Source organism: Sceloporus occidentalis, unplaced genomic scaffold, assembly GCF_023333645.1.
Source record: "Sceloporus occidentalis isolate IW3139 unplaced genomic scaffold, rSceOcc1.0.p SCAF_7, whole genome shotgun sequence".
Classification (NCBI taxonomy): Eukaryota; Metazoa; Chordata; class Lepidosauria; order Squamata; family Phrynosomatidae; genus Sceloporus; species Sceloporus occidentalis.
In genome coordinates this window covers 49880048-49895532 of record NW_028316987.1, presented here as the reverse complement: position 1 = coordinate 49895532, position 15485 = coordinate 49880048, and the positions used below count along the sequence as shown (strand labels likewise).

The 15485-nt window shown below is 37.8% G+C and overlaps 1 protein-coding gene across 10 annotated transcripts in view; it reads right to left on the bottom strand.

Moving 5' to 3' along the window:
• The window catches only part of SLC4A7 (solute carrier family 4 member 7), a 100696-nt gene that overhangs the window by 8242 nt on the left and 76969 nt on the right, over nucleotides 1–15485 (bottom strand). For 9 of the 10 annotated variants that reach the window (XM_089532912.1, XM_089532916.1, XM_089532906.1 and 6 more), the window contains 9 exons: nucleotides 14935–15180; nucleotides 12519–12624; nucleotides 10064–10225; nucleotides 8355–8468; nucleotides 6251–6412; nucleotides 4993–5244; nucleotides 3041–3109; nucleotides 986–1159; nucleotides 690–821 (listed from right to left, as the gene is read on the bottom strand). In XM_089532912.1, coding sequence (XP_089389038.1) covers nucleotides 690–821; nucleotides 986–1159; nucleotides 3041–3109; nucleotides 4993–5244; nucleotides 6251–6412; nucleotides 8355–8468; nucleotides 10064–10225; nucleotides 12519–12624; nucleotides 14935–15180 — 1417 coding nt within the window. The remainder of the gene's footprint in view (nucleotides 1–689; nucleotides 822–985; nucleotides 1160–3040; nucleotides 3110–4992; nucleotides 5245–6250; nucleotides 6413–8354; nucleotides 8469–10063; nucleotides 10226–12518; nucleotides 12625–14934; nucleotides 15181–15485) is intronic. The other variant, XM_089532911.1, reaches the window with a different exon arrangement.

Below are 15485 nucleotides of genomic sequence, written 5' to 3'. Positions count from 1 at the left end.
TGAAGACCAGGCCCAAGGGAAAGCATTCATAATAGTGTATTTACATATCCAGATTTCACAAATTTCCAAACAATTTTAGAGATTTCCAGATTTAAAGACCATGAACATATTCTTGTATAAGTTCTGTTTCTCATACCAATCATACTGATAGAAATCACACTGTATTATGTGTGCCCAGATTATAAATATTGCATGATTGGGCATGCAAGTAAACTAATTATGAAAATAGAAACACTAGGTTGGTTCCTGATTTAGTCATACTTGCAGCACATCGACTAAAATTAATGTGACTTGACTAATTTATCCCATCAATTTCAACAGGTCTATTTTAACAATGAGAAAAGTCTGGAACAGACTGGCAGGAAGGGGCGGCTTGAAGCCACCCCTGCCAAAGACAGATTGGGGCCGTGGCATACACATGCCATGGCTCCAATCCAGCTTGTACCCAGCCCAAATAAGAGTAGAAAAGATCTGCTCTTGAAGCCGCCCATGTTTGGGTGGCCCCCAGCTTCAGGAAGGCTTCTGGGCATCATCAGAGAGTGTGGCATTTAAATGCTGCGCTCCGATGAAGCCTGGAAGCAGGCTTTATTCAGCTGTCTGTTTTGGTACTAAGTTAGAATCCAATTCAGCCTTTCATAAAACACTAATTTTAGTTGCTTCTTTAAGTTATAAACAAATATTAAATGTACCTCCTTTGCTTTTTTCTTTTTGTCATCTTCCTTCTTCTTCTTACTTTCTGGCATAAGATCATCAAGCCAACTGAGCTCCCGTTTGGTGAAACACAAATCCATAAGTTTGCGAATGAAAACAAGAGCTAAAACCTTTAAAATAATTTTTAAAGATAACACTAATCACAGACAGATCATCAAAGTAGTAAAATACAAAATTGATATAGGTTGCATTATATGAATAAAATGACTTGATAATTTTGCACTTTTTCAAATACTGTATAATGATCCAAAAACACCTTGAATTAACAGCTTACCATCATAGGAAAAACAACAGCAGCAGCAGATGCTTTAATTGCCCACAGAAGTACAAGACAGGTAAGCTGAACTACTGTAAATATGTGGACCTTCCAGAGTGGCACATAACGCAGATAGATCAAGTCTGGCTGATGTTTTGCAGGCATCCCAAACAATTTGATACGATCAAAAAACTGAAAAAGAAAATGAACTAAAAATAAACCAAATTTATTAATGGAAGGGATTACAGTTTAAACAAGATTGCTCATTTGAGTAATTTAAATACTTGCTCAGATTAAATAATGGTGAAATATTTAAATTACATGTGTCTCTTGCTGATTTGATGGGTTAGGAACAAGAGCACTGTTAAAAAGTGGAAACCATTGAAAAGAACAGTATAAGTACAACAGTACAATAATATAAGCAAAACAGTTCAAGCACAAATGCTGTACAATACTGTACAAATACTGTCCACAATCTAAGGCCCGTTACAGACCGCCCAAAAGGGGCGGTCTTGGGCCGCTGCCGGTTGCAGCGCGGAGGAGCCACAGCAGCCAAACCGCACGACTCCTCCGCGCTGCAAAAAAGGAGTGCAGAAATCGCACTCCTTCTGGCAACCCGGAAGAGCCGCTGCAAGTGCCAAAGCGCGCACTCGCGACGGCTCTTCCGGGTTTAGACGTCCGGACGCTGTGCGTCCGTTATGTCAAGATGGCCGCGCCCGTCTGTATAGGGCGCGGCCATCTTGCCGTACGGAATACGCGTGAGGGGCAAGGCACGTCCGGAAGCGCTGCCCCTCGCGCGTATTCCTGGTGCAATGACGGCGCCGCTTAGGCCCGTCTGTAAGGCGCCTAAGACACACCACAAAGGACTGTACACAGATAAAATGGACAACATGGTGCCAAGTCCACTGAGAGAAAAGAGAATCTGCAAAACCACTGTGGAATCAATGATGAAAGAGTGGACAATGTGCCAATATAAGGTATACAGGTATAATTCAGAATAGTCAAAAGAGTGAGTTGTGGAAAAGCAAGTTGTCAAAAAGCAGGGAATGGCTGTACTAATTTAGAAGAATTGTAAAAATGACTTATGACAGCTACAAAAACACACACCTTTTTCATGTACAAAAATAATACCTGACTGTAATGTTTCTGTTGAATCAAATACAGTTGGCCCTCCACATTTGCATCTTTGATTTTTTTCAATTTGATTATTCACAGATTTGATTAATATGTTTTGTCTAGGAATCTCTAAGTCCTCTAGCATGACTCTTATGGCCAACATTAGCCAGAAGTTACACTGGAGGACCTAGAGAGAACACTTCTCTAACATTTCTAGGTCTTTCAGTACAATTCTATGGTCAACTTCCAGTGGATGTTAACCAGAGAGTTGCATTGGAGGACCTTGAGATTCCTAGAGAGGTGTTCTCTCAGGTTTAAAAAAAAGCGTTTTTTATTTGAGGTTTTTCCACTATCACGGGAGTCCTGCATCCCTAACCCAAGTGAATGTGTAGGGGCCACTATATAGGCTAGATAAAGAAGGAACACTTCCCTCTTCATTCAGAAGCTACAAGCAGGCAGTCAAGTACAGTATCTTTTTTTCCTATTGAACTTAGCCTTTGATATTTGGAAAGTGGAGGAAAATTGTTGTTGTCGTTGTGTCTTCAAGTCATTTCTGACTTACGTTGTCCCTAAAGGTGAACCTATCATAGATTTTTCTTAGCAAAACCTATATAAAAGAATCTTTCCATTGCCCTCCTCTGAGGCTGAGCAAGACTTGCCAAAGTTCACCCACTGGGTATCTATGGCTAAGTGGGGATTTAGACTTTTGTTTCCCAGAGTTCTGGTCCAACACTCAAATCGCTACAGTAATTTGTGGAGAAAAGCAAATATTTGACTGTTCTCTTCCTCACAGTCTTCACTCTGCCCTAAGAGCTCATCAGATTTCCACCAATTTCCCATTGGCTATGCAGCTCCCATGCTCCTCCAACCCTAAGGGAAAACCTTTGAGGAGGCAGGGCAGCCAAATCATATCTATTATTCAATCTTCTTCAGATCCTATATGATAATAGTACTCACCTGGATGCCTCTTAGTGAGGATGCTCCCATATAAAGAAAAACACCATACAAAACTGGCATTGGAATAAACTGTGAAGGAAATTTTTAAAAATTAACTCAAAAATTAAGTGATAAGAAATACAAAAGATAAAAAAGCAGAACTCAAAATGGAATTTTCCTAGGCTGGGGTACTTCATTCAAAGATAAGCACAGAATTAAGCAGCAGGACATGGGTTTTTCAATTAGATATGAAAATGTGCTTCCAATTTAAAAAATTACTGGATATTAGAAGGAGAATGTAATTATATACTATAACATGTTTACAATTTATAAGTTAAACACAAGTTTTTAAATTAAAAATACATAAAGGTATGAACAAATTTGAGCTCAACTATATAACTATTCACCTACTTTTTTGCCCCATTTCATTATCTTTATATAAGGGGTTAACTAAACATTACACACAAATGTTTATAAACCATGCTGCAGAACGGTAGGTCACTGGTGGCCTCCTGATGTTTTGGACAACTCCCATAATTACTGGAAAGTGCATCGTTTTTTCAGCTCTGGTGGTGGTATAAACACCAGACCTCTAGAAATTGCCAACTCCTATATTACAGGAAAGACATTTTGGGAGTGGAATCAAGACTAGTAGTCATGGTCAATTGTCAAACTGAGTACAAATCAGTTTTCTTGGGTCAGAGGTCTAGAAAGAAATATATGGAACAGATTTGGGTCATATTTTCGCCAATCTCACTAGACTATTCTGGCTTCTTCTTTTACCACTTGAAATAAGAGAACAATCTAGAATCCCTCCCTCTCTGTTTCAACTGCAATTGCTCAGGCCTATGAGGGACAGAAGAGCAACCAGGTAGAGCTCCATTGTCCCTTGGCCAGTAAAAGACCCCATACCTCCTTGTTCTAGGAGCTATTGCTGTAGCCTCAGGGGCAGAAGAACAGCCAGGCATAGTTGTGGAAGTGGAAGTTGTGGAAGTTGTGGAAGTCTACAGTCCAAACGGTCAGGGAATGACCTTAGTTGATTGTACAGCAGATGCAAGAATAAAGGAATTTACTTAGGTTACAGTACTTTGGGTTTTCAAACTATGCAGCTAATTCACAAATGAAGTAGGTACCTCCAAATGATGCTGAATCAGGGCTTCAAATTAATTGCTTCTATTTTAAATTAGAAGTTTTTATGGTAAGCTTTTAGGCATGTGTTTACAGGATCTTCATTTTTATGAGAGCACAGCATCACTGCAAAGGGGTAAATTAACAATCCTAAATTGATATCCCTGCCATAGAAGGATTTAAATATGGTTAACAACCACATTTGATGTGAAATATGTTATTATGGAATATTAGCGTTAAAGGAAGGAGAAATAGCCCTAATTTGAAGCCTAAGTGCAGTTAACTCAAAGCTTAACTGGCTTTATTATGTTTTAACTATTTTCAATGAAAACTGTATTGGGATGTGGACATACTCTGTGGCTGAAAAGTAACATCTAACATTATCATTTGGGAAGTAGAAAAGCCTTCCTCCAATGAGCAACATCTGTCATTCTAATCATGATGACCTAAAAAGAAGCTCATGATCTTCATGCTGTTCAGTGCTACTACTATAAATAAAACTAGCTATATTCTTAGGTATTTTGGAGCTAAAATAGAATTAATACAAGTACAACAGGTTATGGTAAATGATCTCCCAGTTTGTTTCCTCTGTAATGTGTCTCCCATTTTACTCAGTAACATAGTAAATACAGACTAAGTTTATGTATGTATTTCAGTTTGAAGCAGTCCAAACAAAGAAATAATACTTGGATCTTAACTGAACACCTTGGCCAAATGTTTTCTCACCTTGCACTCTCAAAAACGAAGAAACTTCAACTCATCCAAATCTAACCAATGAGAACATTAAATTGTTTATGAACATATTAAGACTACATGATTTTACAGCAGAATGATTTCCTCCTTACCTTTAATATAGAGGTCATGAACACTGACAGACCCATCAGAACAAAAATCATTAATCCTGTCACCCTCTGTTCACGAATTCCCAAGAACTTTGGCTGTTCTCCTGGAGCAGAACACTCAGATTCTACTTTTAAACTGTTCACGTGACTTATAGAAAGAACAGTTGCAGCCACAAACCAGGGCAAGCCCATGACAGAGCATATACCTAGCATAATGCCAACCATGAGCAGATCCAGGTGATAGCCACAACCTTTCTGTGAAGTCAAACAGAAACATGTTACATACTTATCATGACAAACATATTTTAGTAATGAAATCTTAGAACTTTCTACAATGACATTGATAATACTTTGATGTTTTAAGACACTAGAACACATTCCAGGGGCTGTGGATTTTGAGTATAATAAAAAGATATAGTGGCTGCTTGGTCAGGAGATAGAAGGGGGAAAGAATTAAACCATGGCTGATCTGTATTCTAAGCCTAGGTTTCTCAGTTATAGTAAGCACACATTCCAACAGTTCAAAAGTCTTCAGTATCATAATTATCTAGCATCAAGTATCAGTACTGCTAGATGAAAAAACATAGTTACACAAAACTTGTGGTTCTCATAAAAGAGAAATAGTTCAGAATAGTACAGGGGTAGCTAAGCAGAATATTCAGTAACTGTGAGGTTTAATATCTACTCCCAGTCTTTTACCTAGTTCCTTAACACTACATTTCTAACAAATTTGCACAATTTTTTCACAAACAGCTTGTCTTCTGTTTACGGCGTAATCCCTTGACAGTCTCTTTCTAGAGGTTTCACCCAGAATATGGCAGAATTTATAAACAAATTAGGATTGATATGAATGTTTTTATTCCAATTTCTGGAATAAAATTTTATTCCAGTTTCTGAATTTATGTTGAACATAGGATTTGAATTCCAAGTTTGGAATTTTAGACCTATACTAAGCATACTGAGGAAGTAAGTATTGCAGAAAATACGCTAACTATCAGTGTGGCATAGTGATTTGAGAGTTGAACTATGAATCTGGAGACCAAGATTCAGTTCCTAGCTTGACAATTAAACTCACTGGATGAACCTGGACAAATCACATGCTCTCAGCCTCAGAGGAAGACAATAGCAATCTACCTCTGAACAAATCTTACCAAGAAAACCCCATGATAGGTTTACCTTAGAGTCACCATAAGTCAGAGATGATTTGAAGACACATAACAAAACTCACATTTACAGGGATGAAATAAATGGACATTTTCACCTTGAGTTTATGCTCTTTTCTATTTATAATAACTGCTGTAATTTGCTGGTCCATAAAAATGAGAATGGTACAGAGTAAAGCAGGAACTGCAGCTATCACAAGCGTCCACCAAGGATTAGATCCTAGAGGATCTATAAGCCACCCCCGGTCACTTCGTGTGGGCTATAAAATAAATAATAAAAATACATCAGAAAGAGTATATATTTCTTCTTTAGATTTCAGAGAAACAATTGAATTACTAATACTGTATACATGATGTTTTTACACAGTGTGCTATCACCTTCTACAACTACAACTTTGGAACACTCTCCCTAGACAGGCCAGGATGCCTTCCAACACCAGGTCAAATATTTCTGTGCAGTCAGGCTTTTACCAACTAACTAGGGTTAGGCTTCTAATGTTGTCCAGTTCTGTTTTTAAAGCTGGTATACAGTATTTTCATGTATTTTAATATTTTTAATTTTTTAACTCCATGAATTTGTTAACTGCTTTTTAAAACTTAAATGAATACTTTTAATGTTTTCAGATTGTTTTTGATTAGTAATGTTTTTAATATGTTGTTAGCCACTTAGAGTCCCATTATCAGGAGAATGGCAGAATACAAATTAATAAGATAATATTAATAATACAGATGCCAAGTTTTTTAAAAAAAATGTTTAGAATAGTTCAGGCAGTTATTCAGGCATTCATAAAATTAAAGTATATCACATATGCTTCATATAAAATGCAATTAACAAGCACATTTTTCCATTGTTGGCAATCTACTTTAACACATCAAGAATGTTATAGACCATTTAAGATAAATTGGTTTCCTGCAATATGGTCAACTACCAACAGTTTCACATGACATTTCAAAGCAGGTCACCTCATGCCCTTGTGAAGCAGGCTGGACAATAAATGAAGATGACTAAGGGCCGAAACACACTGGCAAGAAGGAGCAGCTTGAAGGCACCCCTTCTAAAGATGGACTGGGGTCATGGAAACCACATGCTGATCTGCTTTGAAGCCAGCTCAAAAAGGAATGGCAAAGATCCACTCCAGTTTTGGGCCATGGAAAAGCCACCTTTAGCAGCTGTGCCACGGCCCCATGGCAGCTTCAAAATGCTCCGGTGGCATACGACATCTAAACGCCATGCTGCCAGAGCATCTTGAAGCCATCCTTGTGCAGGTTGCCACCTGGCTTCTGGGCAGCTTCAGGACATTATCAGAGGATGTGGCATGTAAACACCACGTTCTGATGATGCCCTGAAGGCATCTTTTAAAGACTGTCTATTCCAGCCCTAACAGTCCTGTCCTCCACATGATAACAGGACTGTGCCAAATGTACACAGATTTCTGCTGTTAATAAGAGTGGAAGAAAGCTTCTGCTGCATGAAGGGACACATGTGAAATGGAACACACCAGTCTTCACCAACCTGATGCACTCCAAATAATTCCCATTATTCGTGGCAATTTAAAATTCAGGCTCAGCCAGGTAGGAACTGAATATTCAGAAAGCACCAGATTCAGGGAGACTTGAAGCCGCTCGGCAAAAGGGAGAATGGTGTGTGCACACAGCCGCACAGCAAGCACGAGCCCCATTATATCCAATGGGGAGCGAGCATACACGCTTTTTGCCTTATGCATGGGGGGGCAGAATGGATCCCCCACATAAGGCAAGGACCCAATGTACAATAGAAGAGTGCAATCCTTTGCACACATGCTTAGAAGCAAATCCCTGTGAGACCTGTATCAAAGCTAACATGGTGAGAAATGTATTTATTTATTTATTTCCATGAAGAAACATGAGGCAGGAATATATTTTGAGGGTGTTTTGTTTTGTTTTTTAAAAAGTCCTGACTGCTGCAGCCATGAACATTATAAATATACAAGCCACATGGAGAAAAATATCCTTTGTATTATTCAAGCATAAAACACGTGGTCAAATCTGTCAGTTCCATTCTACCACCTCTTATTGTATGGCTCTATCTAGACCTTAAATGCTAATATACTTGTTTAGTATCTTGTAGGAACAACTGACTGCAAGAGTTGACTTCCAAAACTGAGGGTCGTATTGAAAGAGTATACTTACAGGATTGTACTTAAAATTAATATATTTGCTTACCTCAAATTTTTCAGGCACATGAAGTTTAGGAGAAGGAACTCCCACAAGATAATCTATGGTAACCATAATCACTATTGTTAAAAACACAGCAAAGTCACTTATTGTAGAACGCACCTTTAAAAAAAAAGAGTATGCTTTGTAAAAATATTTTCTTTCTACAAACAAAATACATTAATAACAGTAAGTATATGTCCCTTACTTTCTTATACTAAAGTGAGTCCAAGTATTTTGTGAGATTTATGTTTATTTGGACTGTGATGTATGTAAAATCATGCAGTTTTACCTTTAGCAAAACCTGATTAAGAATCCAGTTCCTGCATCTAAAAATTTTTTTCTATAAAAATTGTTACTATCAAAGGCAAACCTTTAATAGTAAGTCATGGAACAATGGCTAGATGAAGACTATTTTATTCTCCAGAACGAGTCTAAGTAAAATCTAATCAAAATGCCACAACACATCTGAAATAATGAAACACTGGCTTTTAACTATTAGAAGCAGGTTTTAGGACTATAAATCCTACCATTCAGCCCCCCTTTTATCATGGACTGTGGTTTAGCATACATTTGACCACTGTTAATAATGAGTTATTCAACCAGTGACAGCTGCTGGTTTTCAATGTCACTGGGACTCAATTTGCACCAAATTCTACTCCAAATTTTAAAGGAGTAGGCACTGAATCTATTTCAGGGTAAGGGTATATAAGCTCATTTAAAGGTTGGACTAAACCAAAACAGATTCACCACTCTATTGATATAGAAGGCACCAGCTACCACTGAATTCAACCTCTCCAGTTATAAATTTTGAAATTACAATATAATTTTAAAAGATGCAGTGTTCCATTATATCTATTCCGGCTTTTAAACAACTGCTGCTATTAAGCTGCAATGTGTCTGTACAGATGGTCCTGAACTATATAAGTCTACCCTTACAGAAATTATTTACTCAAATGGATGCCTGCCTCGTGTGAGAGAAACATAATGCAAGTTGTTAAGCTGAAACATTTAACTTAATCAAGAACCTATGTCATGTATGGAATTATATGCATCAGAAAGTATTATTGTCCTAAAAGTTCAATACAGCATATTACATATTTCAGGAAATTGAACAGAACCGTGACTTATGTAAAATTATTAATCAACTTATTTCAAACATTCTTCTAGCAATTTCTGTCAATTTGATCACTGTTTCTAAGTTATTTTCATTTACACATCATATGTTTTTTCCCTGGGATATCCATTATTTTGACAGGGAAAGTAATCAACTCAAATATAAATGTTTAATTTAAATTGGTGTTTGATTCTTTTATTTTTCGACATCTATCTGTCAGATACACCAACTGTCTTTCTATAAATGGCTTTGCTAACATGCATTTAGGATGCCATTATTATGACAACAGGAAATGAAAGCAAGAAGCCATCAAAGGCTATTCATTCCATAGTCAGTTGCAACAACATGCTGCATTTACTCCTCTTTTCTAGTCATCACACAATACTATATTTTATGTGATCACACTTGACAATCTCCTGGTTCTCATAAAGAAGTATGGCTAAATCACAAATATCAAAACATATGCAACAAAATCAAACTTTTTTGCCTTGAGTATTACATGCTTAGCACTAATTATCAAATGTTTAAGCATTAGATACAAATCGTCCTTCAGCAAAATAATATGAACATCCATGAAATTTATAACTGGTATCACAATTACCTTAGTGGGAAAATAACGTTTAGTCTTGAATTGCTTGAGGAAAGAGGAGAGGAAAAATGTTGTGAAGAATAATATGACAGACCAAAAAAGAACATCTGGAAAATACGGACCATGGTGGGCACATGCTGATCCAACAAATATTCCATGAAGATCATTACATTGCTGTAAATTAAGTTATACAAAAACACAAGTTAGATGTTATATCAAATTTACAGTAAAATTTGTGCCTTTCCTTAAGTATACAGAGCACCATATTCATCATACATTTTCCACAAATGTATAGATCAGGGTTAAGCAGACAACATTGCAAAGTCTATTTGGATTCAACAGAATATCACACACGAGGACCTTCAGCTCAAAGACTACAGGGTACAAAGTTGTTATTCGTTGAAAATGTATTGTTTTCATTTATGTCTTGCAAATATATATATATTTGCTGTTAACTGCAAGCCCTGACTCATGGCATCCCTGTGGGTGAAACATTTCAAAAAACCCTATTCTCCACTGTTCTGCTTACCGTATATACTCATGTATAAGTTGATCTCATGTATAAATCAAGGGCAGTTCTTGGGGCCAAAATCATGGATTTTGCTATGACCTGTGGATAGGTCAGGGTCAAACACTGGGGCATGTTACAAAAGATCTAAAGGGGGAAAACAAAGCACCACTTCCCTCCCTACTTCTCCCTCTCTGGACCTTTACCAAAGGTCACAGTCTTGGCATGGAAAATGGGGAAACATAACTTGGCGCGCATGCCCACACACACACACTCTCCCCTTCCCTTTACCACCAGGACTTCCAAGGTTCGTGGATTGCAAAATAGGTTACAACCCCCGCTCTCTTCCCTTCACCCCCAGGATTTCCAAGGCTCATGGCTTGCAAAATGGGGTACAAGCTTCAGCATACTTGCTCTCTCTCCTTTGCCTCACCAACTGTTTATTAGCTCTGTCTACAAAGGAAGGATGAGGGATAAGGCACACACTGAGAGACAGGAGAGCATGGGGGGGCTCAAACAAGGAGGCAACTCTCTCTCTCTCTCTCTCTTGTCTCAGCAGCTTTTGTTAGCTTTGACTATGAAGGAAGTCTGAGGGATAGCATGCACACACACACACACAGAGAGAGAGAGAGAGAGAGAGGAGAACGTGCATGAAGAAAGGGTGGGCACTTCTTTTAGGAACTTTATAAGCAGTATTAACTTACTGTCCCGTATATAAGTTGACCCATAATTTTAGAGTCCATTTTGGGGCATACATTTCTCAACTTATAGTTGAGTATATATGGTAGGCTGCGGGGCGTCTGGAAACGGAGCCCCAAGGCAACCCTAGCACGTTGCCGGGACATGCTAAAGGGCCAGTCTGTCCAGGGCCATTGTTTACCCCCCAAAAAGCACACTCTGAATTTCTTTTGGAATTCCTTGGTGCACTCCATTAACTCTTGCATGTTTGCGATGTGATCCTCAGTGCCTCTTCCTTTTCTGAACCGGTTTGCACCTCTCAGATTTCTTTCTCCATAAATGACTGGAGTCTCTGCTGTAGAATTTTGACCATAATTTTGCTTGTGTGGGAAATTAAGGCTATGGTACTATAGTTGCTGCAGTCCTGTGTGTCCCCTTTTTTGTGGATTGGGATGTATATTGATCATTTCCAGCCTGTTGCCCACTATTTTACTTTCCTTATTTGTTGGCATATTTTAGATAGTACTAGAGTTGGTTCTGTCTGTGCAGATTGTAGCAATTCTATTGGAATATCATTTATTCCTGATGATTTATTCTTATTGCAGCTTCCACTTCTCTCTCTAGGATTTGGGTTCATCTTTGTATTGTTCTTCGTTCCATGTGTCATTTATTTTTTCTTCTCTGTTATATAACTCTTCCATATATTGCTTCCATTGTCTTTTCATTTTTTATTAATCTTGTAGCATGTTCCTCTTCTAATCATAGAGTATCCCCACCCTTGGTTTGAACTTTCCTTTGAGTTCCTGGATCTTGCCCAATGTGCACTGATCATATTAACTCAGCCCTTCTTATACACAGATTTTTTTATACACAGATTCAACCATCCATGGTTTGAAAATGTTCAAAAAAAGTAAAAATTTCAAATATCAAACCTTGATTTTCCATTTTTTATAAGGGACACCATTTTGCTATATACATTATATTTAATGTGACTTGAGCATCCACAGATTTTGTTATACATGGGGAATCTTGGAACCAAACCCCAGCGTATAACAAGGGTCCACTGTATTAGATATACCACTTCACATAGAGTAAAGCTTAACTGATTAATTTCTCAAAAGTTCAACAGTTATGACTTGAAACTGGCAATCCCAACCTCAAACAATATGAAAGGAAAAAGAAAGAAATTTAAACTTGTGTGCCATATTGTTTCAGATGTAATCTATTGTTCTACAGATATTTAGGAATATCTACCTTTCTGTTATCTTGCAAAGAACTCACCTCAACTGTGAGATTAGCCCATGGTATAGATTCTACAGTTTTGTTATTTCTCATCCATGCCACCAGTGTCTCATTGCTGGGATTTGGAGGCTCTGAACAAACACATCTGTCAAATTGAAAATGTCCAAATTTTACCCACATTTTCATCTTAAAACTATAAACCTTCTTTACATTTTGACTCATATCATAACAGAAAAAATAGCAACTACATATGTTTTGTTATGATACAATGTGTCTATCTAAAGTTTAGAAAAGAGTATAACACAGCAACAAATATGTTTAATGAAAGCAGCAAAACATTCACTCGAAAGAGAATCACATTTTTTTCTTTGTTAAACATTAAAAGACAAACAAGAAGGATGAAAAGGAAAATATCAGCAAATTGCCTGGATGCTAAAGAATTACTGATTACAGTAAATATATATCCCCTATGTGTCATTGTCTCATTGACCTCTATGCATACAGGACAACCTTCTAAAGTGGAAAGCCTCTTCATTCTGTGGAGGCTCTTGATGCAATTTTAAACCCTGATCAAAAGGTTCCAATCAGAAGGCAATGATAGTGCTCCATCTCCCCACGTTTACCAAGCCCACATATAGAATGTCTCAATAGGGCTAATAAAGACAACAAGAACAGTAATGTTCTAAAAATTTCACCCCTAAATCCCACTATACTAGATAACTATATGCCAGCCTCCAACATCCCATTTTTGGGTAAGGTATTGGTGTACGGTGGCTTCTCAACTCCAAGGGTTCCTGGATGAGATGGATTATCTAGATCCCTGTCAGTCTGGTTTCAGTCCTGGTTGTGCGACAGAAACATCACTGATCGCCTTAATGAATGACCTAGCCATGAAACTGTACAGGAACAGTGTGTCCCTGTTGGTTCTGCTGGAACTCTTAGCAGTTTTTGATACCACTGACCTTTGTTGTTATTTTACTGACTGTATTTTTAAATAATATTGTATTTTGTATTGTATTGTGGTTTTTATTCTTTGCTGTAATCCTGCCTTAATCCACAGGGAGAGGCGGGAAATACAAATAAAAAGTTATATTATTATTATTATTATTATTATTATTGTATTCTTCTGCATCACCTCTCTGAGATGGGGCTTGGAGGTACTGTTTGACAGTGCCTCTATTCTTTCCTGGAAGGGCACTCTCAGAGGATGGTGCTGGGGAATTCCTGCTTGACCATTGACCTATAGCGTCCCTCAGCATTCAGGGTTGTCCCCTATGCTTTTTAACATCTACATGAAACTGCTGGGAAAGGCTGTCTGCAATTTTGGAGTAAGCTGTCACCGGTATGCTGATGATAACCAGCTCTATCACTCCATTGTACCTAATTCCAAGGAAGCTGTTCCTGTGCTAAACTGTCGCTTGGCAGCTGAATTACTGGATGAGGGCAAACAAACTGAAGCGTAATCCAGGCAAGACTGATTATCTCGTGGTCAGTAAAAAGAGATATCTGGGAATAAGGATTTAAGCCTGTATTGGATGGGGTTCAACCCCCCCCCCCCCCCCTAAAAACACAGGTTCACAGTTTGGGGTACTTCTAAAAAGCTCTGAGCATGGAGGTTCAGGTTTCAGTAGTGACCAGGAGTGCTTTTGCACAGTTAAAGCTAGTATACCAAAACTAGTTCCTTTTCCTGTAGAAGTCAGATCTGGTCACATGGTACAGTAAATGCCTTGGCTACATCCTGTTTGGATTACTATAATGTGCTCTATGTGAAAAGTGCTCAGAAAAGTGTTCAGAAACTTCAACTGGAGCCACGTTGTTAATTGGAATTGGCTACAGGGAGCACACAATTCCCTTATTCCAACAGCTCCATTGGCTGCCAGTTTGTTTCCAGACACTATTTAAATTGCTGATTTTATGGTTTGGATCCAGATTATTTGAAGGATTGTACCTCCCTTTACAAGCCCATTAGATCGCTAAGATAATCAGGAGAGGCCTTCTTTCTGTCCCACGACCCTCTCAGGCTTCTTTGGGGGGAATAAGGGATGGGGCCTTTGTGGTAGCTGTTCCCAGGCTCTGGAACACTTTCCCTAGAGAGACCAGGATGGCCCCATCCCTGTTTTCCTTTCGGTGGCAGATAAAAACATTCTTGGGCCATTAGGCTTTGTCAGACTGATGAGGGTTGGGATTTTAAATGCTGTGTAATTCAGATTTTAAGGTTTGTATAGAGTTTTAAATACATTTTAACTTTTTTAACTTCTTAAAATTGTTTAATTATTTTTTACACTTTGTATCTACATTGTAATGATTTTGTATTGTTTCTAACTTGTATTAAAAGTTTTTAACTGGTATTGTTTTAAATTTGTTAGCTACCTTGAATCTCTATAACACGAGAAAAGTGGGATATAAATAAATAAAACAAACAAGAAGAAAAAGAAGAAGAAGAAAGCCAACTTACGAATACAATGTCAGTCTATTGAGGTCATTGTGCATATTAAAAGGGTATATTTCTCCCAAATGAAAAAGCTTTTCCAGTGCTTCATATATAAATATTATGCAAATAAGAGCAGCAAAAGCCTCCTCAGTAAATCGAGTGATGTAACACACAAGGCTGCTAGCATCAGTTGCTACTAACAATATGCATAAAAATGATGTCCACAGGCCAATGCTGGTTCGTAGGGAAAGATAGGAAAGCCCATAGTCTCTATTTAAAAGAAAGGAAGGAAGATGCAATTAGTCAAATTATTTTAAACTTTAGATAAACTTTTCCAGTTTTGTTATTACTGTGCTACAGAATTATAACATCTGAATTCCATCTGGAAGTTTATGTGAGAGCTAACCCTCAAATACCCATGTCCCAAGTCACCAGAATTCTGAATTGTACTCAAAACTGAAATGACAACCAATGGCATTGCTAAAAATTTCTACCAACCAGTCCCTGTTCACAGATTTTACAGTTTGAACTATCTGACATATTTTAACAGTCTGCAAAGACAACATATTTACAAT